Below are 26,132 nucleotides of genomic sequence, written 5' to 3'. Positions count from 1 at the left end.
TAGAGGCAAGAGCTAGGAAAATTCTCTGAATGGGACCTCAAATGTAGATAAGGGAAGGATTTTTAACAGCATATGAAAAATGCATCAGCATTAAACTTTAAATTAGACAGAGATGTCTTATCAACCACATTGTGCTTCATTATTTGTATGTATATAGATTAAAAAGTAATGGGGGGTATATAAATAGGAATTTGAAAGACACAAGTGATTTAATGGAACGTTAACACACAGATGAGTGGGTACACGTGGAAAAGCCTGGGCATCTGGAATATAAATCTACTAGAACTGCATAATAATAACAATTGATGCTGTATTAGGATATATCACAGAGGCAGATGAAAAAAGTGTATCACACATATGAACTGAACTGGATGTTCTGAATGCTGTTTTTTGAGACAATAAACAGACAGCTCATCTACAAATAAAAATACCAGGAACAAGGCAAACAAAAAAAAAAAAAATAAAACAAATAAATAAATAAGAGGCAAATTTGAGGGGATACTGTAAAACCAAGCAACTGATACAAACAATCACATATTTAGAGAATGGGCAAACTTTACATCAGCACCCTGATTGGAGAAAGAACGTTCTCCAGCAGGGTATTAATGTAGAAGTAATGCCTGCTAAAAATGAGTCCAACGAGTCATGGCAGCATATCAAGATGCCATGGAGCTCGTTCGGACTGAAAAGAACTAACAGCCACCATTATTTTATGCTCACTAAGCAGCGCTTCTGCTGTTTAGTGAGTGTAAAATGTAAAAAATAAATAAATAAAAGAATGTGTGTGTGTGTGTGTGTGTGTGTGTGTGTGTGTGTGTGTGTGTGTGTGTGTGTGTGAAAGCGAGATCGATTGAGTCATTATTTTACACTCGCTAAGCAGTGCTTTTGCTGTTTAGTGAGTGTAAAAAAAAATAAACAGAAAAATAGTGCATGTATGTGTATGAGTGTGTTTGTTTCTATCTGCATGCATGAAAGCAGAAGAGACTGCATGTGTATATGTATATGAGTGCTCAAAGCAGAAGAGACTGTGTATGTGCGCATGAGAGAGAGAGAGAAAGTGAATAGTGACATCAATCGAGCAGTTATTTTACACTTGCTAAGCAGCACTTCTGCTGTTTATCGAGTGTAAAGTAAAAAAATAAAAGAAACTTCAAATAAAATTTGTGTGACTGTGTATGTGTGTATGTGTGTGTGTGTGTGTGTGTGTATGCCTGTGAGTGAGAGTGCATGCGTGTATGAAATCAGAAAAGACTGTGTGCATGTGATAGACAGAGAGTAAAGAGTGAGAGCGATCTCTGGCAGCAGTTAAGAGGTCTGCATACCTCTCACATACCTCTCAACTGTTCAGATTTTTGCCTCATATTTTTGTTATGGTCCTCATAAAATTTTGGATGTTATGTAGTCCAATCTCGCCTACATTCTTACCCGTGGGTTCGGAGCCAAATGTGGGCTCCGACTCGGCCATACTTTTTAGCTCGAAGTCTTTCTATTGGCTGGGCTAAGATGGTAACCCATGCTGCACTGCTCTCTATCCCCATATCTCGTTTGCCGCTCGTGTAGCTCGGACATGGTCTCCCTCTTGGCTGTGGCTAAGTACCCTTTTCTTCTTATATCAGAGAAGTTTTTTGAAAAAAAGCTATTTTAATAGCTATTGTGTGTGTTCTTGACTGTATTGTGGAAAAGTTGTGTTTTCTTTATTGTGTATTCTGTGGTATCCCACTAGCTGTTTCCAACGGGCTAGGCCTGTTTCAGTTAGAGGACCTAGTCTGTCCCCTTGCTTTCCTTGTGTGCTAAAGTCTTTCCTTGGACTAAAACCATTTAAATTAGAGGAATTAGTCCTCCCCCCTTGTATTTGTGTCTAAGGATTGTTTGAGTTAAAGATCTTTTTGGTGTTCTGTCTGTTGTTTGGCTTGTTCCCGCGCTTGTGGCTGTTTGACCATTGGTCTATTTTCAGTTAGTTACTTGCTGTTGGTTAACTATGTCCAAAGATACTAAGGAGCATAAGCCCTTGGGCTTCAAGAAGTGCTCCAAGTGCAGTTATAAAATGTCCATCACTGATGGACACTCTGTTTGTGTGTACTGTCTGGGAGCGATTCATCTCCAGGAATTGTGTAGTTTTTGTCATCCCTTTAGCCTGCTTGTTCTTCAGGAAAGGAAGAACAAATTGATTTTGAAGGGACTTCTGAAACCCTCCTTTGAGGAGGGTCTGGAGAGTGCTTCCAGCTCTAAGGCAAAATCTTCCAAAGCAAAAAGCGATCTCTGGCTCCATCAGTATCCTCGGAGCCACCGGAGAAAATAGCAAAGTCTTCATCAACATCCTCGGCTCCATTGTCCTGAGGGCAGCAGGAAGTGTCAGTGGTTATGGAACCTGTTTTGGCTCCAATTTTCTTGGAGCCTGTTCATAGCCGGTCACCTAGCATTAGGCCAGTATCCCCTCCTCACAGGTCTCCTTCAGAGAGGAGGTCTTGATCTCCTTCCCTATCCTCCAAATCTTCCAGGACCTTATCAGATGTGGACATCGATAGAGTGGTGCAGAGACTTCTTCAGTCACCGGTACTGGCTAAATTGTTCTTGGCTCTGACCCAGTCGGCTCCGGAGCTGGTCCCTCAACCTACATCGATACTTCCTCCTCCGAGCACATCTCAGCTTTCAGAGCTGGAGTGCTCGGCTCCGTGTGATGTCCCTAGGTCGGTTCCGACAGCCCCTCCTGGCTTATCAGTTCTGACGTCAGCTCTGACCTTGTTGGTGCCATCCACAGGGTTCAGGACTCAGGATTCATTGGTCAGACCCAAGGGAGAGGCTTCGGGACACCTCTCGGCTCCTAGTCTCCCTCTCGGTGCTTCAGCGCGGGGAAGCCTGACTCATGTCTTGGCTTCGGAGGCTGGTCGTTCTGTGGATCCGGGAGGACCAGCCTTTGAGGCCATGCGGAGTGCGCTGGCCAGGTCATCAGTGGCATCATACGGGTCAGTCACTCTGTCCCCTACAACACTGGTGCAGGTCTCTGATCACCATCTATCTCTGGACAGCGGAGCCCCAAGGCCTCAGGGTACCCCCACAAGTGGTCCCCATATTTCTGAGGGCCCCTCAGAGTTTTTGCCTGAGGAGCCACCCAGAAAGAAAATGTGCAAGAGGAAGCACATAGATTCCCAGGATGAGTCTCTCACATTAGACACCGACCTTGAGGAATCGGAGGGGTCCCCTAAGTCATCCTCTGAGGATGTTTCTTTCTCTGACATCCTAGAGATTTTGAAGCAAAGAGGTGACTGGCCATCCAAAGCACCTCTGAAGAGGAGTTGGTCTTCCTGAAGGCCTTTGGTGCTCAGCCCTCTGCCTCCTGGGTATCTCCACCCTTCGACGAGCTTCTGGATTTGGTTTGTCGAAGAGTGTGGGAAACCCCTGACTCTGTGGAACCAGTCCCCAGGAGACCCAATAAATTTTTGTCTGCTCCTCCTGATAAGGAATTTCTATCCAAGGGAGTCCCTGTGGATGCCATGGTGGTGGCAGCTGCCACCCTGAAGGAATTAGCTGAGACTTCTTCCACCGTCCATCCCCCTAACAAGGAGTCTAGGACTATAGACCGGTACGGGAAGCGTACGTTTTCTTCAGCGACTTTTACCTTGCGGTCACTGAATTACTTATCACACACGGCTCCAGAGAGATCTCCTAAAGGAGCTAGGAGATACTCTCACGGGTAACATTTCTGAGGCGGTGGCCCAGAAGGTCAATGCTCAGATGTCTACCCTCAATTCTATTGCAAACTCCTTCATGAGGCTAACCTCCTATGCAGCCGAGGGAGCGAGTAGGGCAGCAAGTTCAGGAGTTGCTCTTAGGTGGCAGGCCTGGATGTGCCATTGTCATTTCGAGGAGGCCTTCAAGTCTTCATTCACTGATGCCCCATTTGATGGTTCCTCTTTGTTTGGAACCAAGGTGAAAGATACTCTCACTAGGTGCGAGCAAGAGGGAAAAACTCTGTCTGCCATAGGAGAATGTTTTTTCCTTCCCTCTAGGCCTTATCCCAAGGCCCAGAGAGGTGGCAAAATGTGGTTGAAGAAATCACAGAGGTTTTTTCCTGGTGCACAAGGTGAGCCTCCCTCCAGAGTCAGGGGAGGGAGTGGTTATTTAGGAAGATGCCACCCTAGGGGCAGAGGAGGCCCTCGCAACTCGGGAGACCGCGATTACTTTCGTGGTTCTCCCTACTGCTGCTCCTGATGGGAGGCCCGACTGTGCATTTCCAGAGCCAGTTGGGGATTGAATCTCATTATACCAGGAGGCCTGGCAAGATATCACCCAGGATCAATGGGTTCTACGAATAATTTCTGGAGGATATGTCATTCCCTCCTCATCAAATCCTCCTCCAATCAAGAAAATCTCGGATGTTCCACCCAGTCAAAGGGATTACATAGCTTCAGATGTTTCAAAGCTGCTAGAAAAAGGAGCCATCCAACATGTCCCCTAAGACCAGATCGGATTAGGGACTTACTCAAGATTCCTTTTGGTGCCGAAAAGGACAGGGGACCTGAGACCCATTTTTGATCTCAGCCGATTAAACACCCATGTGCAAAAGTCCAAGTTCCAAATGGTGACGTTGCAGTCTATTCTCCCATTGTTGGGAAAAGAAGTGTGGATGTGCTCCATCGACCTCAAGGATGCTTACTACCACATAAAGATGGACAGGGCATCCAGAAGTCACCTATGCTTCCAGCTGGAAGCCAGTCACTTTCAGTTTTGAGCCCTGCCTTTTGGTCTCACCACAGCCCTCAGGGTGTTTACCAAATACATGGCAGTGGTGGCTGCTCACTTGAGACGTCAGGGATTCCAAGTGTTTCCGTACCTGGATGACTGGCTCCTTAGTGCCACCACCAGGCATCTACTACTTCAGACCAGGGATGCCACTATCAACCTATGTCAACAGTTGGGCATCACATTGAACTGGGAAAAATCTGCCTTGTTGCCCTCACAGCATGTCACTTTTATAGGTGTCGAATTAGACACCGTCCTCATGTGGGCGTTTCTACCACAGGAAAGAATCAGAGTCCTACAACAACAGGTTTACACCTTGCTCCCTCTGAGAAGAGTGAAGGCAAGATGGGTCCCCCAATTGTTGGGGACAATGGCTGCTACGATTATGTTAGTCCCTCTGGCAAGGTTACATATGAGGCTCCTTCAGTGGCTACTCTTCATCCAGTGGTCTATTCAATGTCTTCCACTTTCTCACCCTATTCTACTCACAGACAGGAGCAAACAGGATCTCAGTTGGTGGCTTTGCACCGACAACCTCAATGCGGGAAAGCCCTTCGTTCCTGCGCCTCCAGTTGCCATGGTGACCACAGATACCTCCCAGATGGGGTGGGGGGCATTATCTAGGCCAGACAGTCCAAGACACATGGCAAGAGCACGAGATGCATCTGCATATCAATGTCCTTGAAATGAGAGCTATGCTACTAGCCTTGCAAGCACTTCAGAGTTTTCTTCCTCTCGGGACTATTGCAATCCACTCAGACAATATGTCAGTGGTGTGGTATCTGAGCAAGCGGGGAGGAACCAAGTCATATCCCCTTTGCAGAGAGGCCATGCGAGTGTGGCAGTGGGCAGTGTCTTCCCAACGTTTTCTGGTAGCAACGCACATTCCGGGGAAGTCCAATGTGATCGCAGGCAGGCTAAGCAGAGCTATTCTGATGCCCCACGAGTGGTCCCTGAACTGTCATGTTGCGGAGCAGATCTTCTGCAGGTGGGGTCAACCTTGCTGAGTCCTTTTTGCCATTCCCCCCAATGCCAAATGCAGCCACTACTTCACCCTTATCCCCCCTCAGGGGGAGTCACCCAGGGACGCTCTAGTCCAAGATTGGCCCTCCGGTCTACTATATGCCTTCCCTCTGGTTCCCTTGCTGTCAAAGGTTATTCAGAGAGCGCAATCCTTGGGAAGCAAAATTATTCTGATTGCCCCACACTGGCCTTGTCAAATTTGGTTCCCCTTTCTCCATTCCTATCTCATGGACGCTCCTTGGATTCTGGACTCACAACCAGACTTACTGACTCACATGTCAGGGCAGCTCCATCCCTCTCTTCGGACCCTCCATTTGACAGCCTGGCTATTCCACTTCCGTCATTAGTTAGGCTTCACCAATTTTCACCGGAGGTGGTTCATATTTTATTTTCCTCTCATAAGCCTTCGACCAGGAAGATTTATTACAGCAAATGGAAGAGATTTTCAATCTGGGCACATGCCAAAACGATTGACCCTTACACAGCTTCAATTTTATGTGTATTGGAGTTCCTTTCTATGCTTTTTAACCAGGGTTCAGCGGCCACAACCATTAAAGTCCAGTTGACGGCGATTTCTATCTTTCATGTCGCAGACGAACCTAGCCTAATGGCACATAGACTCTGTAAGGCTTTCCTGAAGGGCACTTTGTTGCTTCGTCCTCCGGTCTTGGAACCTGTTATGCCATGGGACTTAAACTTTGTTCTACTGGGTCTTACTTCACCCCCGTTTGAGCCTGCAGCCACTTGCGATTTAAAATTCTTAACTTGGAAGACTGTCTTTTTGGTAGCCATCATGTCAGCCAGACGCATTTCGGAGCTTCAAGCTTTATCAATCAAACCCTCTTATTTGATTTTTCATAAGGACAGGGTCTCTCTCAGACTGAATCCCTCCTTTCTTCTCAAAGTAGCGTCAGTTAGTAACCTTAACCAATCTATTGAATTGCCAGTGTTTTTCCTCAGTTCTCAAACAAGGCAGAATTCAAATTTCATCAATTGGATGTGCACAGACAATTACGTTTTTATTTGCACAGAACGAAAGACCTCAGAAAAACTGATCAGTTGTTTGTTTCATTTTCGGAAAACAGAATTGGGTCTCCTGTTTCCAAAGTCACGTTGTCCAGGTGGATTTCCAGTTGTATTTCTTTCATTTATACCTCAGAGGGAAAAGATTTACTGCTCCGGGTGAAGGCTCACTCTACCCGGTCTGTATCTACATCTACAGCTTTTCAGGCTAGATTGTCTATGGATGATCTTTGTGCTGCAGCTACTTGGGCATCTCCTCACACCTTTGTTACTCATTACAAGTTAGATGTGGTATCTAGGGGCAGGTCTTCCTTTGGTTCCACAGTGCTCAGGAGTATTTTCCACTGAGCCTCCCAAGATTTAGGTGCTGGGGACGTTGTCCCACGTGTAAGAATGTAGGTGAGATTGGACTACATAACATCAAGAAGTTATGTACTCATCATAACGTTCGATGTATGTAGTCCATCTCTCCTCACATTCTTACTTACCCCCCCTCCTTCCCCCGTCCTGGAGGATCTGGAGGTTAAGCCTGGTTTCAGAGTTCCCTTCATTCTTGGTTTGTTTTTCCTTTCCTTAGGTGTTGTTATGCATGGAGAATGAGTGCTGGTGCTCGCAGCAAACTAGATCTGGGGATAGACAGCAGTGTAGCATGGGATACCATCTTAGCCCAGCCAATAGAAAGACTTTGAGCTAAAAAGTATGGCCGAGTCGGACCCGACATTCGGCTCTGAACCCATGGGTAAGAATGTGAGGCGAGATGGACTACATACATCGAACGTTATGGTGAGTACATAACTTCTTGTTTCCTGGTAAATCACTAGCAAAGCACAGAGAACTGAAATCAGAAAATAATGACAGGCATTTGAATTTCAGACTTCATTCCCTTCAGAAAATGTATGCTAATGCAAAACCTGTTATTCTATCAACTTATGTTTGTAAAAGCAATATTTAAAAATTGTCCCTATTTTTGGACATTCGTTCCCCCCATTATTTACGGCGTTGTCCAAATTTCTTGTTCTAAGAGGTTGAGAGGTATGCCTCTTGACCTCTTACCTCAACAGATGGCTTTATATATTTTTTTATGTACAATGATTCCTCCAACACCATTAACATATACTACAGCAAGTTTTAAATATTAAGAGGAGGAACTATTTTACATCAAAAATATATAAAGAAAAATAATATTGTACTTAAAGAATAAAAAGTAAGTAAAACATGACAATTTTACACAGGGCCCATTCTCTAAGCACAATAATACCAACCAGGGTGTGTTTTAATGTGTAATTAACACCCTTTCAGGGTCGTAGAGGCTTGACGCCGCCCTGGGTGGGCATTAATTACACATTAACACACACCATACCTCTCATCCTCTTAACACAAACAATCTGGAAAAAAATAATGGGACAAAGCCCCAAAAATAGAGACAAATTTTAAATATTGCTCTTATAAACTTAGAAAATTGCTAGAATAAAATGTGTTGTGTTACCATGCATTTTCTGAAGGTTGTGAACTCTGAAACCAAAATGCCTGTCATTATTTAGTGAATTCAATCCTCGCTGACTTGCCACAAGAATCCAGAAAAACACATTTTTTTTATGAGAAACTGCTCAAAATATGAGGCAAAAATGTGGACAGTCTGCGAAAATCTGGACAGTTGAGAAGTATGAATAACACACCCTGCTGGGCATTATTGCTTGCTTAGATTAAGCAACATGTTGTACTACTGTCAGGCACCAAAAGAGAGCGATCTTTCAAAGTCAATAACTCGCGAGTTCCTTTCGCTTGTCGTGTCACACTCTCTGTCTTACTACGTACATCCTTACGCATGGTGTTCGGCATGGCAGCTTCCTGACATTGTAGTAGTGTTATTCATTGGTCCGGCTTTCTGTTTTGACTATGGCACATTTTGCTCTCTTTGGAGTTATTAGAGTAGGTATAAGCAAGGTTAGAAACAATAACAACGCAGCTTATTTGCAGCCGTTTTTGAAATACTACTAAATACGTTTTGTTTCAGCTGTATAATATTTGTTAGGACGTTGAAAGTCTCGACTAGCTATGCTTAACGTATTGTTGATGTTAGAGGTTTTGCAGAAGTGAGGCAGATGGCACTGGCAGCCTTATTTCTGTTTTTGTAGTCGTCTGAGCCATAGCAGCTGAAATAATTTCGGGAAAATTGACTCATTTAATAGAAATGCACTTTGACAGGTCGACGCTGTAACGTTTTAGGAGCAGTCATGCCGGACATGTAGTGCTTTCCCCATTGAATAGTGAATAGATGAGGAATTCGCTTTCAAAAATATATATTTAATATATTTATGATTAAATTAGATATGCCAGTCATACATTATTGGCTTCCATTGCTACTGCCTTGCCAAATCATAGCTTGTCATAGTTTGTGATGCAAGATAATTTAATTGTAAACAATTGACAGTGTCTCGGATTGTCAGGGATGTCCCTGATTTTGACAGGAATTTTAGCTCAGTCCCTCTTAATGCCTCCTAAAAACTGGCGACGTTTGGAGAAAAGGTGGCTTATTACGTTTTATAAATAATGACAATAATTAGAGTTGTAGACTTATTTTACTTCAGAAAGCATATATTCACATTATCTTATTATATCAATATTTAAAGTTCATAGTACTAATATTTTGAAAGTGTCCTTGACTGTTCTCTTGAGATTTGTTCCTGATTGGTTGAGAACTACGACAGGGACGTATTTTTATTATTGCTCTTGTAAACGTAGAACGTTACTAGAATAGCAGGTTCTGCATTAGTATGCATTTTCTGAAGGACAAGAAGAATGAAACTCAAATATCTGTATTATTTACTGACTTCAGTCCTCAATAATTTGAAAGAAGACCACCAGACAAAAATCTGGACATTCTGCAAAACTCAGGCCCGTTGAGGAGTTTGGTTGTTTTTTTTTTTTTAAATTAGCATACATACTAATTAGGCAGTCGGTTTATCATAAAACCTGAAGTGTTTCTTAGTTTGCTGACTTGTCGGAGTTTGTCTTAAGCTTCTGTGAACTAAGTTTAAAACTGAATGATAGACGTTATTATAGTTATTTGGGTTTAAGAGGGCACTTATTTGGGGTGGAGTTCCAGGTACATACATTTGCAATAATCCATGGGTGTGTGTAAGGTAGGATTAAGTCACAGTTGGTGAGGTCAAATTATAAGTGCGAAGCCGAAGTGAGTAATCAAAACCAACCGTGGGTGAATCTTGCATTACTGACACCTAGAAGATAGTTCTTGAGCAATAATGCATGTGGATGTCACAGGATTTATTCACTGTTGGTGTGGTTTGATGGGCAAAGCCCAAGTGGTCAAACAAAGCCAACTGTAAGTAAGTACTGTGATATCCACAAACTGGAGTGCATTGTTGCTATTATACAATGATCTTATGTAAGGGAGAAATTGCATAATTGTCTTAAAGTAATGTGATTGTATAATGGCGTTGTACTTCTGTCTTCTCTTCTGTATACTGACATATTGCATGGAACTTGCAGGAGAAGTGACTGAGAAACAGCATTTCCATTGCTATTTATTTTTATTTGAAACACTAAGGAAGACACTATTGATTGAGAAGTCTTCAGTAATTTAAAACAATCAAAAATTTTATGCAGGATAATGCAAAAATATGAGGAAATCAATAATGTTATTAAAAGTGCAGACAGCTGAGAAATATGGATAGCAGTAATACAATCAGTCTTAGTTCTGTTAACCATTCCTCTTAAATGTTGCAGTTTGCAGAACGTCTCTGATTTCTGTAAAATTTTGCTCAGGCTGTTGTAAAACTGGTTAGCAGTGCTGTTATCCAACATATGCCAATACAATGTCTGGTTGCTCAACAATACTTCAGTTACAGGACTTCTTTCTGTTGTTATATGCTGGATTTTCATTAGAGGCACAGATTGGACTGTCCACTAAGTGTACCCATTCTTGTAGAGTAATGATCCTGTATTGTATAAATACTGTTATGCAATGACATTATGTAATGACATTATGTAAGGGAAAGAGTTTTGCCTTTTATAAATAATGTTATTGTATAAAAAGATTGTAGTGCTCTTCTTCTGGGTTCTGGTGGTGTGGAGCATCCAAGATGTGTACTGAGTTTGCCCAGTCTCTACTACGTGTCAGTGGCTGCACAGTGCCTTGCTTGCCCCCTTTTTGTTTTGTTTTGTTTTTTTTATCTGCTGTCATCAGCACATGTCACAGATTATACATGGTCTATGTAACGTATCTCTAAAGTGTCTAGATTTTCACATAATACCCAAACGATTGCTTTAAATTTTTGGTTTGTTCTTCATAAAAGAATCAATCATTGAGGAGTGAAGTTAGTAAGGACCGAGATCTCCATTTCAAGAGGTAAAAGGTGTGTGCCATGGACTTGCTTGTAGGTGCACTCCTGACATTTATTGATTTATTTTACATTTGTTGACTGGGCTAGTCTAGCTGGGCACATGTCCATTTTCAGTAGAGACCTGGGGAGAAAAGCTCCAGTACAGTTAGTCATAATACATAATTCATAATTACAAGTAGAAAAACAAGATTGTTACGTAACATAATAGTACTAACATGGTTTACAATTGTGTACAAGCAATAATTCTAAAAATAAGCTAGGGTAGAGCTTGCTACGCAAGTTTAAGCTCTGTGGCAGATTAAAAGTAAGGTAGAGTTCTGTTTCTAAAGAAGAGCACATGCTAAGTGAGTTTAAGCTCAATGGCAGATTAAGGAAAGGCAGTGTTAGTAGTAACTTTAGTAGGCTGAAAAATCACATCTTCACAGTGGTTAGTAGGAGATAGGATGAGAGTATTAAGAAAAAACTAGGCATAAAAAAATGGAGGAGGAGAGTTTTAGTCAGGATTTGTGCAAGGGCATAGCCAGTGAGTTAGGAGATATTCCATAAGTTTCTTTTTGAATAGAGATGTAGAAGAGAGAGATGAGAGTTCCTTGGGGAGCAGGTTCCAAGACTTTACAGTGTTTGAGAACAGTGTGTCCGCAGCCTTATTTTTGGATTTATGTATAGTTACTAGTAATCTATTGGCTGAGTGAAGGGTAGAGACATTTTTGTAGGGGTTAAGACTAGTTAGTATTGGGGTATTAGGATGATATAAGATCTTGTGTGTGATAGTAAGTTGTTGAAATAATAGTTGATTTTGGAGTTTTAGCCATCCAAGTTGTTTTAGATTCTGACAATGGTGGGTTCTAAGTGGGGAGGTTGAGGCAAATCTAGCTATGTTATTATAGGCGAGTGCCAGTTTGTTGAGATTGCTTTTTGAAAGATTTGTATAAGTGGGAGAGGCATAGAGTAGTGTGGAGATGAGATGGTTGTGGGCAATAGTAGTTCTGGAAGTGGGGGTAAGGTAGGGTTTAATTCTGTAAGGGTGCCTAGCTTTCTATTAACTGATTTTATGGTGGTATTGATGTGTATGTCGAAGGTAAGATTATGATCAATTATCACTCCCAAGAGTTTGTTGGTTGGTTCTGGAGATATTAGAGTACCATTTTTGGATGTTACTGTAAGATCTAATTGAGAGGACTTTACTGTAAGACTGAAGAGCAGTAATTTTGTTTTTTGGCGTTCAGGAGAAGGCAGCATTGTAGGAACCAATTTTCAACTTTATTGAATACATTCTGGGTAAGCGATTGGAGTTCGGGTAAGGAAGTAGCAGAGCAAATTGGCATAGAGTCATCTGCATATTGTATGCAGGTGGCTTGAGGAATTGTAAGATTTAGATCGTTAATAAAAGCGGAGAATAGGAGAGGGCCTAAGATAGAGCCCCGAGGTACACCAAGGGAAACGGGGAGGCGTGTAGAGAGTTCCTTGTCCCAGATCACATTTTGTTGTCTGTTTCCTAGGTAGGACTTAACCAGTATAATGTCTGTGTATCAAGTGAGAGAGATTTAAGTATATCCAAAAGAATATAATGGTTAACCATATCAAAGGCTTTTGAGAGGTCAATAAAGAGTACAGATGATAGGGAGTTGTTATTGCGATTTTTGTTGATGCAGTCAGAAAAGGATAGAAGTTGTGCTGTGGAATGGTCTAAAGCCATGTTGACAGGTGGCAAGTAAATTGTTATGAAGAAGGTGGTTAAGTAGTTGTCGGATACACTTCCCCATTATTTTTGCTAGTGGAGAGAGTAGGGCTACAGGGTGAAAGGTAGAGAGTTCAGTAGAGTCACCACCGTTATGAAGAGGAATGATATGGGAGATTTTCCAGATAGTTGGGATAGTTCCTTCGGTGATTGTTCTGTTTATAAGTATGGAGATGGGATAGGCTATGACTAGCTGATTTCTGTAGATATTCAGCTGGTAGGAGGTAAGCTGAAGTGGTGCCTGGTTTAAGTCTTTGGAGAAGGGTGCAGATAAGAGATGTAGGCACAGGTTGTAGATGAAATGAGGGTGACAGGTTAGTAGTAACTGGGTAAAGAATTGGCTAGGGATTGGATTGCATCAGTAAAGAAGGTATTGAAGGCATTGGCAATGAACTTAGGATTGTCATGGGTGGAGCCTGTTGAGGTTGGTGTTTTGGAGTGGCTTGGATGTAAGAGCTTATTTATGCCTGACCAGAACTTTTGTGGTTTTTGCTGGTGAGTTTGTTGGAGTCGAAAGTAGAAGTTTTTCTTGTCAAGGAGTACAGAGGTTTTAGTAGAGTTCCTCAGTGTAGGCAGTCTATTGGATTTGTAGTAGTTCTCCATTTCGCCCAAATTTTATTTCTTAATATGATTTTTTGTCTGGTTTCATTTGTAAGCCATGGAGCAGTTTTTCTGTTTCTGATGGATCGAACAGGGGCAAGATAGTCTAAGATTTGTAGGAATTTAGTGTTGAAATATAACACTGCCTCCGCTAGTGGTAGGTATTTGAGGTGACCAGTCACATGCCTTAAGTTCGGTTTGGAAGCTTTCTTGGTTAAAATTTTTGTTAAACCGAGTAGTTCTAAATAAGTTAGGAATGCTGATCTTTTGTCTACATACAAAGGTTAGAGAATGGTCACTAATGTCATCTGGAAGGGTGCCTGCTTTGTAAGACAAGGGATGGTTGTTAACAAGGATCCAATTCAAGGTGCTTTCTTTATTAGATTTATGGATTCTAGTAGGCGAGGCAATTATTTGGGAAAAGCCATATATGTTTATATGGGTTGTTGGGTTAGGTGAGTTGCAGGTAGTCCAGTCAATGTTAAAGTCACCCAGTACTATGGTTTCTTGGGGTAAGTAGGTAGAGAGCCAGCTAAGGATGTTTTCTAGAGTATTGATATTATTTCCAGGAGGAAGATAGGAGCATATTAAATAAATGGCTTTGAAGGTATTGATTGTAGTTTTGCTGTAAGGGTTTCAGCATTACTACTAATAGGAAGCTGCATGTCAAAAGTAGTAACTTGCAGCTCAGATTTGAATAGGATGGCTACAGCCCCACCCTTTCTGGTTGCGCTATCTATTCTCAAAATATCATATCCAGGTGGGGTAATTTCGTTATCCTGGGTTGTTGGTTTTAGCCAAGTTTCTGTAAGGCGTAGGATGTCAAAAGAATGCACATCTAGGAGTGCATGAAGATAGGCTATTTTATTATTTATGCTGCGTATATTCAGATGTGCTATAAGGAGAGAGTTTGAGGTTCTTGCTTGGTTGTAAGAGGTGGAGGGAATCGAGGTAAGGGGGTTAGTGTTATCTAAACTGTTAGGGCCAGGGTTGGGGTAAATATCACCAGCTACTAGGAGGTGTAGATGGGGTCTGACTGTAATCTTTAAAGGTGTGGAGAAAATGTAGAGTGATTTTCTGGATTGGAAGTAAGCTAAATGAGAAAGTCTGTGATACTTAGGAAGCAAGTAGGAGGGTATTGAAGTTAAGTTTATATGGTTAGTAAAGTATGCTGTGAGGGGTGGTGAAGTTCAGAAATGCACGGATGTTCATAGGCTGTACGTTTATAGGATACAGATAGAAAAGTAAGAATAGGGAAAAGGAGTAGTATCCTTGTTTGTATGGACAATAGGAATAATGGCCATTGTAAGGTATAAGATAGAGAAAAAGTGCTGATGATCAGGAGTAGAGATAGGGTATAGGATGAGAGAGGGTGAGGAGGTAGGCTGTATATAATGAAAGAGTTAATGAGGGTAAGTAAATTATATAGCAATAACCCACGCCTGGGTGTGGGTAATGCTAGATTTACCCACGGTTGGGGTAGTTTGGTGGGTAAATACAGCATTACCCACACCCAGAAGTGGGTTATTGCTATTATACCATGACATTATTTAAGAAAAGAAACTATTACTTTTCTTAAATAATGGCATAGTATAATGCCTGTTTACTGCCCTTCCGCAGATGTCTGGCATTCGTGGCAGTTCTGATGTACTGCGCGCCTGCGCAGTACATCAGAGCTGTGGGCAAAAGAAACGGAGAAAGCAAGATCTCCGTTGCTTTTTTTTTTTTTACTGTTTTTGCTATGTTAAATGGGTTTAACATAGCGAGACAGTTTTAAAATGAGCAACGGAAATGGGTTTAACATAGCGAGACAGTTTTAAAATAAGCAACGGAGATGTCCGTTGCTTATTTTAAAACTGTCTCGCTATGTTAAACCCATTTAACATAGCGAAACAGTAAAAAAAGCAACGGAGATCTTGCTTTCTCCGTTGCTTTTTTTTTAAAACCTGTCTCGCTATGTTAAATGGGTTTAGCATAGCGAGACAGCTTTAAAATAAGCAACGGAGATCTCCGTTGCTTATTTTAAAGCTGTCTCGCTATGTTAAACACATTTAACATAGCGAGACAGTGTTTTAAAAGTAGAGTTATACTAATGGAAAAAAGTCCGGGCAACCGGACCTTTTTCCATTAGTATAACTCGATTTACAATGTGCACGCTGGCCAATCGGCATGCACGTTTTGGGGGGTCATGGTATAATATATGATAATATGTAATAAGATAATGAGATGGGATTTGGGGATAGGACTAGATGGTAAGGGATGTGATCAAAGAGGTATAAGTGTACGTATACTAGGGGTAGGGTAGGGGAGCGGAGAGCCTGCAGGTGAACGGAGCGGGCAGAGATAGGGTATAGGATGAGAGAGGGTGAGGAGGTAGGCTGTATATAATGAGAGTTAATGAGGGTAAGTAAATTATATATGATAAGTATGTAGTAGGATAATGAGATGGGATTGGGGATAGGACTAGACGGTAAGGGGTGTGGTCAAAGCGGTATAAGTGTAGGTGTACTGGGGATAGGGTAGGGGAGCGGAGAGCCTGCAGGCGAATGGAGCGGGCAGACCCAGAAAGTGAACAATCAGTAAGCAAAAGACAGCCGCTATGGTATGGGGTAGGGCAGAAAGAGTGCATCTCAAAGCAGAAAGTGGTAAGGCAACATGGGCAATAGTAAAAATGAGATGAAGAAGCAGCATAAGATAAGAAAGATTGAAAACAAGTTTATTCCTAAAGTAAAACTCAGGGAGAGAGATACCTTTGGTAAGGGCTAATTCATGGGTATGTGGTGCCACCTAGTGGTGACAGGAGAAATGGCTGTAATAGGGATCGTACAGACTAGTCTTTGGTGGATAAAATAAATATCTGATGGGCAGAGGGAGAGAGGCAGGCTGCGGTCGGCTGCAAGCACGCTGTAGGCAAGAGAGTCAGACTCGCGTTAAAAAAGCAGAAAAAATAATACATAGTTATGTGATTAGGTAAAAATATGCAACATGCACTGAGCATTCACTGAGTAGGGGTAAGTGCACAGTAGGGTGCGTAGGACAGAACAGGTTCTTCAGACAGTATTTGGAGGTGTTCTTCCTTTCTGTTGGTCGCGGTTTAAGCTTCAAGCTTTAAACCTAAGCACAGACGGAGTACCCGGGGGTAGAACAGCTGCAAAATAAAGAGACAGGACAAATTATGTGTTAGGCAGATATAGAGAGGCACAGAGGAGGTTAATAGAAGGAAAAAGCTAGGCTGGACTGTAAGACAGAAGATAAGAGTTAGGGAAGCTACTAGGAAACGGGGGGGGGGGGGATGTTAGAGGGGCATACAACAGGGAAAGGACAAGATGTAGAGAAAATAAATGTTTCCCCTAAAACCCAACAAAGGGTGAGACACCTGGTTATAATATTAGATAGGCAGAGAGAGTTGCAAGTAGAAACCTGCACCTTTAGTTCCACAAGAACAGTAGTGATAGAGGCTATAGTACAGGGCAAAGGAGGAGCAGCAAAGGGCATATATACAATTTATAATACAACTGCAGCAGAGGTCACAAACACTACACACAAAACAGTTTCAGCAATTGCAGCTAGAGATACAACTTAAAAACAGTATTATACGTTGTTAACTGCATAAAAATCAATGCCAAGTATTGAGCACATAATCCATTAAACATACATAAAGGATATCTGTAACAAACAGAGAGGATATAGAGAAACTAAGCAGGCTGCATGAATGTAGGGACTATGGCTGTCGTAATAATGTTGTGGGGTAAGCACACTAATAGTGAAGTAGCACTTTCCTATCACAGCCACATTAAAGTAGTGTACTCATAGTCTTTACCAACCCTACAGTAAAACTAGACATAAGGTAACTACGGGCAGGATAAACTGGACCTTTTACAGCGGTTAGATCTGTGAATGTGTTTTTTTTTCTGTATTGTGTTGCTGTGGTCATGTTTAAATTCCTCAAGTAGTGGTGTGGAGGGAGTAACTTTGTAGGACTTGTATGAGTTTGTGGCATGTATGGGTTGCCAAAGTGTGTGCAATTGGTCGGGGTTGCTCATATTTCAGTTGTTAGTGAATTCATAAGGCATTCCTATTTTCTTTGTATTTTCTGTTTTGTCATGTAAAGATGTAGTAGATGATGTCTGAATAGATGGCTGGTCACCGAAGCACATTTTAGAGTCTGGACTTCTTTCTGTTCAGATATGCTAGATTTACAAGGGGTACTTTGATTGGGTTGTCCAGTCAGCATCCATGTTTTTAAATAGTTAATTGGAGTTGTTGTATAGTAACTAAGTCCTGCAAACTGGGTGATTTGTTGTTTAAAAAGTTTTCTCTATACTGTTTCAGTATTCCTCACTTCCCACTCATTCCCATCTTTAAACTTAACAGTTTGTTATACTTTTGCTTTCTTATCTGAATGAAATTACTTGATGATGTAAGCTGTTAATTTTTGTCATATTAGTGTCTAATATATGTTGCCTATATCTAGATTACTGTAGTGTATGCTGCTTATCTGTAATTACTGTTCAGCTGTTTGTATACTCTTGCTGTACATGTATATGTTGTCTTTATATTTTAAAGTTGTATATTTGCCAGTCTTGATAATCAGTTTGTCTCTGAGCTGGAATGAGACCTATGTGGATTACTTCACTTTGTTGTTATATACACACAGTAAGAAAGCATCTACTCCAGTGAGTTATACCAGTTTTAGGTAAATTATCTGTAGCATTTGTTTCTTTTCTTTATATTTTACTCCCTTCGTACTTTAGGTTGATCTTGTTTGCTGTATATTACTTTGTAGAGGAAGGAACAGTGCGCTGTGAATGTATTGATTATGCCCCAGTATACAAGTCCTTTGTCCGTATGCATCTGTAAACTGACCAATACCTCCCCAGCTGTTTGAGGTTCTCCATGAAAATATGTACTTGTACGATTGTCAAGGAAGCTAATATCTTCTTTTTCATATAAATTCTTTCTCCTTTATGTGGTATAGTGTTTTTTAAAATTATAGTAAAAATCTGTGTTTCAGTTATTCGTTTTGTGACTGTGTTAAGGTGATGGTGAAAAAGTTAACACCTGTTTCACTTGCTACCAGAATGACCCTTTAAAGGGCAGATGACCTATTTCTAGATATCTTTACATTACAGTATATTTTGTTAAAAGTTGCATTATTGAGTGTGGTCATTAAAGTTTTTATTGTAAACAAGGAAACTTGCTTTGCATTGTTGTTTCACTTTGTCACATGTCCATCTTTTCCTGATGCCCACATGGTCAGAATGATGCCATATTGTGGGGTGTTGGACAGTTTTTTTCATAGAATAGTAATCATTTCTGGGTAAGAAAAAAGTAATTTTTTTATTGGATAAGTTAGTCTCATGTCCTGAGCCCTATTTTTGAAGGGAGACATGAGATACTATTTATACTGATTAGAAAAATTGATCAGGTCACTAGTAAAACTCCACTGTTTATTGTGTTGACTACCTTGGGATCTTTACCATCTGTCTGAGTAATGATCATCTTGGACAGATGGCTCCTCAGTTTAACAATTCATCCAAAGGATGGCACTTCAGGACTGCGACTCACTCCCAGTACTGTATTCCATTGAACATACTGGTATAGAATCCATGCAGCTGTTATGAAAATGTGATGACATTTATTTATGTTGCGGTTCCAAGTACTTCATCTTCTCATGCAGTCATTACCTAATTAAAGTCTCTGAACTGCAATATTTAGTTGACAGAATATCATTACAGGAATTATGGGTCTGCTGTAGTTAGCATACTGTTGTGTTAAATTATGAGGTGTCTGTGCATCACTGGTTTGCACTTTCCATTGCCATACTTTATCCCCATGATATCATGTGGGGCAGGTTGCAGATCTTAAGAATATTCCCCATCCTTTACTAGTGTAAACACAAAAACATAAGCTTTCTGCACCAGAAAAATAGTAGTATGACGTGACAGTGCATATGGTAAAGGAGTAGTTCTTCGTTCCATGAGGCTTTTCATTCATTGTACTTCAGAAAAGATTCCTAACATGGTTTAAGGAACAACAGATTACTTTCTTCCTGTTGATTAACCTGCTAACAACTGCTGTTTCTGTTTTTGCCAGGGGGATTTCCTTCCTGTTTTTGTGACTAGATTATGTTGTGTGACTTCCTTGACTGATGTGGATTTGTGTAAGTTGTAAATAGGTGAGCTATTGCACTGTTTTATCTATTTGTGAGGTTGTAAGCACTGAAGTAGGGAATGCTTTTTCCGTGACTGTGCTCTAATTAACCGTAGTATATAAGCATTTGGTAATCATGTTGTGTACGCTGTTGTATATTTGCTTTGTACTCTTCCTTGCAATATATTTTGGGCTTGTGTTATGTATTATAATTGCCTGTACTTATATTTGATCTTGTCTTACAAGTGTTGCGCTTTTTGCCTGGACTTTGACTGAAAAAGGTCCTCAGACTAGCCCATTTATCTGAATAATACACAAGTAAATACTTGGTTACTACACTGTGGTCACACCTTTCTCGACCTTTGCCATACTGAAGGTCAGGATGCCCACCTCTGCTTTCAGCAAGTCCACAAAATAAAGAAGGGTAACTGTTGTTAGGTAATGCAGTAGTTCTTATGTTTGTGTAGCCATGTAGAACTGATGAGCCTTTACATTATGGTTGTCTAGTTAGCAAGATGTTTGGATGCCATAAATTGAACATTACCGGTCAACTTGTTTAACTTCTTGTAGAGTGGCATTTCTTTACTAAGCTGGTCACTACAGCTTACTGCTTTGCCACCTTCTGTTGGAACTTTGCAGTGAAACCATCTGGCATATCACAAAATGATTTGTCCATTCTGATGCCAAAAATGATTTGTACATTCTGATGCCAACTTCTTTGGCTGATTGCTCTTCAGCATGTTTTTTTTTTTTTTTTTATTCATCACATGGTACATTGATAATGTACTGTAATATGCCCCTGCTATTTTAGGAAATCCAAAAAATGCCGGCATTTCAGTGTGACTATTCTCAGCCTTGTAGTTTCAGGTCTTGCAAGAAAAATTAAGAACATCTTTAGAGTATTAAAAGCTGAGGGATTTTGCTGCTACTTTCTGAGGGGTGTGGTTTTGAGTAGTAGGTTTAGTTGTATATTTCACCTTATTAACAGAATTTGTTTTTGATAGATTTTTTCAAACCATTCAGTCCGATCACTTCATTCCAGTGTCAGGCTTCTTGCTGCAGACAAAGACCTCCTTGTGCGATTGAGGAAGAAGACTGGTTTCTCATTTTCAAACTGCAAGAAGGCCTTGGAGAAGTTCAACAACAGTTTTAAAGAGGCAAGAAAATTAATCATCTGTTTACTTTATTTTTTGAGTCTAATAATTGTGGGATCATTGATAAACTGTATGAGAGATTTTAAAGTCACTAAGTCATTGTTTTTAACTGAATTCTATCAGCGTATGAGAATATATAGCTAAACATGATTATATGCATGTTTTACAAAACTGTACAAAATAAACAGAACTTCTTAGGAACTAGAGTTGTTGTATCTTTTGGCTTTTCCCGGTTAGGGGTCGCCATAGCGGAACTCCGGTCCGCTAATGATTGGTAGTTGATTTTTACGTGCCGAGTTACCAGCCCTGACGCACAACCTTCAACGAAGGTACGCCCATTCACGCATGTCTCCACGCAGAAGATGCTCTAACTGCGAATCTAACTGGACAGCGTTTTACTGTGAGGCGACAACACTACCGCAGCACCACCACCGCGGTTCTTAAGAATTAAGAGTGTGCTGTTAAAATTCTGTATATTTGACTCTGTATGGAAGCTAAATCAAGGTAATGGGATAACAAGGCATTGCTACTCCTTATAATTTTTTCAGGTAATAGAAAAAAGTGTATGTTGTGGGTGTGGAGATAAAAAAAAAAATAGTACTATAAAATTAGATGACTGATAGGGAGGCTTTGAAATATTGTATGTTTTGGGAGTGTGAATGTATACTTTGTTGGCTAATTTTTTTTCCAGAAATGATACATTGTTCTTCTATTAGCTGGCTTGCAAATTGTTTTTTAAAAGAAGCACGACTCTTCTTTGTTGTCTTTGGAAGCTTCAAGGTTATTTTTGTTTGTGTCCCATTAGAAGAATGAGGACTTTTCATCCAAGTTTGGTATTTATGTTTATAAGGAGACTCCGCAACGTCCAGTATTTATAAGTGAATGGCTCCATCATGGGAGCATCATGACTTTTATGGTATGGATTTGAATATGTCTCTGGAAGTATTAGTCTTGTAGTACAGGTAACTTAACTCTCAGCTAAATATGCTGATGATTTTTGTTAGCTTAATTGAGTAGTCCTCTAAGGGTTGACTAGTTTGGAATGGTTGAACAGTGAATAAAATTCTTTTCTTTGAGATCTGGAGGATTAGAAAGGTGCAAAGAGAGCAGTGTGTGTTGCCAGTTAAAAACACTGTATGAATTCCTTAGAGATTTCCACCAAGGTGATAAACAGAATAACTTTGTGGCTGAGAGATCTGAAAGTATTCGTTTGATAGTATGGTTAGCTCTGCTGTGAATTATCCCTTTTTTGCCCACCCATATGACTTTCCATTAGTGTTTTGGCCAAACATCTGCTGACCAATGAGTAGATGGTGACTGTGGCTGTGCCTCCTCTTGCAGTACAGCCTTCTTCACACCCCTGAGAGCAAACACAATATGCTGAAGTAACAAACTCTAACATGGGGTAATTTCTGGAGTCTGAGCAGAATCACTCTACACATTGCACTTTGGTAGTCACTGATCTTTTGGTGGAATCCCAGTACTTCACCTTTAGCAGGGTTTTATATTTGTGTCTGACTGGCATTTGCTAACTATAAAAAGATCATTTGAAGTTATTTGAGTACCTAGTGAGGATGTCCTTCAGAGTGCCTCCCGTGAGAAGTGTATAAAGTGTGGTTCACAGAGAGGAGGTTCTAGGACAGACCAAGGATACACAAGAGAAGTCCTATCTCTCAGCTGCCTTGATAGTGTCCTGCCATCTCCCAGGAGGAGATAAGAGTGTTGCTGGGGATAGATAGATCTGCTCTTCCCTCATTAGCTTGCTATTACCATGATCCATACTGGGATAAGAGATTTATAAAACAGATGGAACTGGGTTTTGTTACTCTTATTTTACAAAGGTAAATGGTAATAGTTATCTAATTTGCTTAATGAGAGTTAGCAGCTAGTTGTAGTCAGTAGGTGATGTTGAGAGAGGGCACCTGCAGGTTCCCACAGGTAGTTTATCCTGGACCTGGTTTCTTTGCTGCATTTTTTGGTATGTTTGATAGGCAACCTATGATGAATTGTGCCCCCTCCCTTTTTTTGTTAGTAATATGAAGAGCATTTAGGGGGAAATTATGTAGGAAACCAGAATGGATGCATAAAGTTTTGTAGTTGAGAAGTAATGCTCTAAAGTGCATGAGGGCACAGAACTGGAGAGCGCTGGTGATTTACAGGGTGTTGTCAAAAACAGATACCATAACTGAAGAAGACATAATGTCATACCTTATTCCATCACTGAAAAGGTGTAAAGAGACCTTGCAGGACATTTGTCACTGCAAACAGAATGTCCATGTTGGTTAGATAGTTCACAGCAGAACTGCAGTGATTCCAGTCATGTATTACTGCTGAGGGGATGGGTTACTGCTGTAGTGTATAGTGCCCTGTTCTGGCATCCTGATTTGTGAAAACATCTGAAATGTCGGGGGGGGGGGTGCAACACAAGATTAAAAAAAAAGATTGTGGGGTTTCATGAGGAGCACTTTAACTTAGAGGATTTTAACAAGACTTTCTGTTTTGTCAAGGAATTTGGGTTTAATCAAATGAATTGCAAAGAATTCTAGCTCCCAGTAACATTCATGATAGTGTGTGTGCTCTCTCAAAACTGTTATTTTAAAGAGGCATTGTGAAAGCTAAGGAATAGGATAAATTGTAACCTGAGCTTATTTTATAGAGTAGAGTTGCTAGCTTGACATGCAGCAGTGATGTGACAATGGAGAGACTGAACCTGGAATTCATTGAACTGCATCATTCCCAGATGTATAGGAGGTTTTTGCGAGACTGCATAAATCAGACATTACCATGAGCTAGTTTCCTAAGCCAGTAATCTTTCTGTAATCCAAAAACCTCTGTTGTAAGGTGTAGGAAGTGTTGTTCGGTATGCCTTAAGTCATAGGATAAGCTACATAATCTTCGTATCATGTCATGGTTCTGAGTGCTCATCACTTGTATAAGACTGCGACACAGAATATGAAGCTGCTTTATTTGCGGTCAGTAGATGATCATTGTTGCCAAGTTTAATTGAAGTTCTTACAGATGTTTAGAAAGTAAGTTTTTGTTTGTGAGGTGAGTAGAATAAAGTGAATTTGGCTGGGTGAGCAGTATTTTTCAGCGTTCTGTGTTCCCCTGTTTGCACCATGGTTGCTGTTTTTTCCTGATACTATGGGAAGCAGAGAGAGAATCAGGTGTTTTGCAGTGAGCAAGAAACTGTGCCAGGATTAGTAGATGATGACTTTTCACCCACAGGCATTTTTGAGGTGAGGGATGATCCAGGATACTTAAGTGCTGATATGAACATCACTGTGAGTACAGAAGAGGAAGCTAAAACTGCAGTCTGCCTCATTTTAGTAATCTGGAAACATACTGGTAATATTATAGGTTCATAGGTGTGGACTAGGCTAATGGCCCAGGGGCCTTTACAAGCCTAGCCTATAGGGTTACGCTGGCATCGTGCCACCTGACCTTAGTTCCCTATGCCTCTGTCAAGCAGAGCCACTGGAGTGATCCCCAGGGTGAATTTTCTATTTCCCAACCACTCAAGATTTCTCTTGAAGAGGGCCAGTGAGGTGCTCTGCTTAATATATATGGGAAGTCTATTCCATAGCATTGGGTAGTCTCTGTGTTATGAACCTGTCCCTCCAGCACGTTTTGTTGATGGTGATAATGCGGTTGAGGTCTCTGGAGTGTGTGGTGCGGAGGGATTGGGATTTCTTTAGATGTAGCATTTCTAACAGAGCTGGGTCAGACATGGCTTTGTAAGTCAAGCAGAGATCGCCTTTACGTAGGCGATATGAGACAGAGGAGGTTTTTTTTTAGTCTGTCCATATAGGGCAAGTGTTTAAGGACTACAATTCTCCTTGTGAGGTACTTTTGCGGCCTCTCCAGTTGTTGCAGGTGTCTAGTGAGGTGCAGGCCAAATTGGGCATTGTACTCTATGATTGGCCTAATGAGGGAAGAGTAGAGGGGAGACAATGACCTCTCTCTCTCTCTTCCTAGATGCAAAACCCTTAGTAATGAGATACGGCACATAGGACTTTCTGACCACAGTGGCAGTGTGGTAGTCAAAATAGAGGTTGGTGTCAACCTGTGTTCCAGATCTCTTATAACTCTGCCTGTGTTCAGTGGGCTACCATCAATGTGGTAATTCATGGGAACCGGGCTTTTCCCAAAGGGGATGACGACACATTATTTTGCATTTTGCTTAAGGCCATGGTTCTGACACCAGTTGTTGGGTGTCAGTGAGGCCTTTCTATAGGATGTCAGCATCGCTTGGGGAGTAAATAATAGCTCCCAACTTGCAATCGTCTGCAAACTTTGTCAGCCAGAGACCCTTCGTATTGGCCTGGACTTAGCTGTTCTTTAAGGAACTGTATATATGCAATCCCCATTAAATGTTTTTTTTATTCTTTTTTTTTAACTAAAAGAAACCATTTGTACTTTACCTGGTGTTTAAAGTGTATGCATTAAAGAGCATAGGAGTGGAGAGGAATGTAATGCAGCAGAAAACACTACTGAAATCACGTTTAGTTTTATGCTTATTTTTATTCCCTTTTAATGCTAGGCTGAGGCATGGCTCCAAGAACAGGCCCAGAAAGAAGGCTGGGCGAAGGCCTCTAAGCTTCAGAGTAGAAAAGCCAAACAAGGCTTAATTGGAGTTCATCATGACGGAAACTCTGCAGTGATGGTAGAGGTAAGACTTAAAACATGATGCCTGTAGTACAGTATTGTAAACTTTTATCAGTTTTCATTAATTTGGGTCCTCTTTTTTTTTTTTTTTTTTTACAATGTGCTAACAGAGTTTACATCTGCTGTCATTTATAGGTTCATAGCTTAGTACTAGGTTAACTGCCTTTGTGGGCCATTTTTAAGCCTAGTCAATTACCCCATGTGAGAATCAAGCCTTGCAATTGTGTCTGTAAAGTAAACACCTTAACCATTATGCTAGCCTCACACTGAAACTCCTGGAATGACTGTTGCATAAGTCTGTGTACAGAAACTGTTAACATATGAATATACCTTGACCATCTCAGCCAACACTTTGGGTTCTTCTGCCTTTCTTTGTAGAGTGTCTATAAGTATTATCTGCCTGTCTACATATATATAGACACTCACCCACACTTAGAAATTTAAGCTGTTTACCGCTTTCCCCTGAAATCAGTAGGCTCTCATATTTCTGATGACTGTCGTCTGCATTCTTTCATTTTCTTACTGTTTGATTCCACTGTTGATACTGGTTCTAAGGTGATGCTATCCTTCATTACTCCAAAATTCTGGAAAGCAGTAGATAATAATCTTTTCTTTAATTTCTTTATTTCATTGTCCTTTGTTCTTCGTGTTTTTAATGACTTTTTTTCG

General features: G+C 40.9%; 1 protein-coding gene across 2 annotated transcripts in view; it reads left to right on the top strand.

The window, feature by feature from the left end:
• The first annotated feature begins 8,564 nt into the window (after nucleotides 1-8,564).
• The window catches only part of TSFM (Ts translation elongation factor, mitochondrial), a 38,181-nt gene continuing 20,613 nt past the window's right edge, over nucleotides 8,565-26,132 (top strand). The window contains exons 1-3 of one of the 2 annotated variants that reach the window (XM_044083464.1): nucleotides 8,565-8,730; nucleotides 20,646-20,798; nucleotides 25,339-25,467. In XM_044083464.1, coding sequence (XP_043939399.1) covers nucleotides 8,683-8,730; nucleotides 20,646-20,798; nucleotides 25,339-25,467 — 330 coding nt within the window. In that variant the 5' untranslated portion in view covers nucleotides 8,565-8,682. The remainder of the gene's footprint in view (nucleotides 8,731-20,645; nucleotides 20,799-25,338; nucleotides 25,468-26,132) is intronic. The other variant, XM_044083465.1, reaches the window with a different exon arrangement.

The sequence above is a fragment of the Protopterus annectens genome, chromosome 9.part0 (genome assembly GCF_019279795.1).
Source record: "Protopterus annectens isolate FY-2018-M chromosome 9.part0, PAN1.0, whole genome shotgun sequence".
NCBI classification, from domain to species: Eukaryota; Metazoa; Chordata; order Ceratodontiformes; family Protopteridae; genus Protopterus; species Protopterus annectens.
Note: the sequence above shows the minus strand (reverse complement) of the source record. Positions and strands in the feature narration are given on the sequence as shown.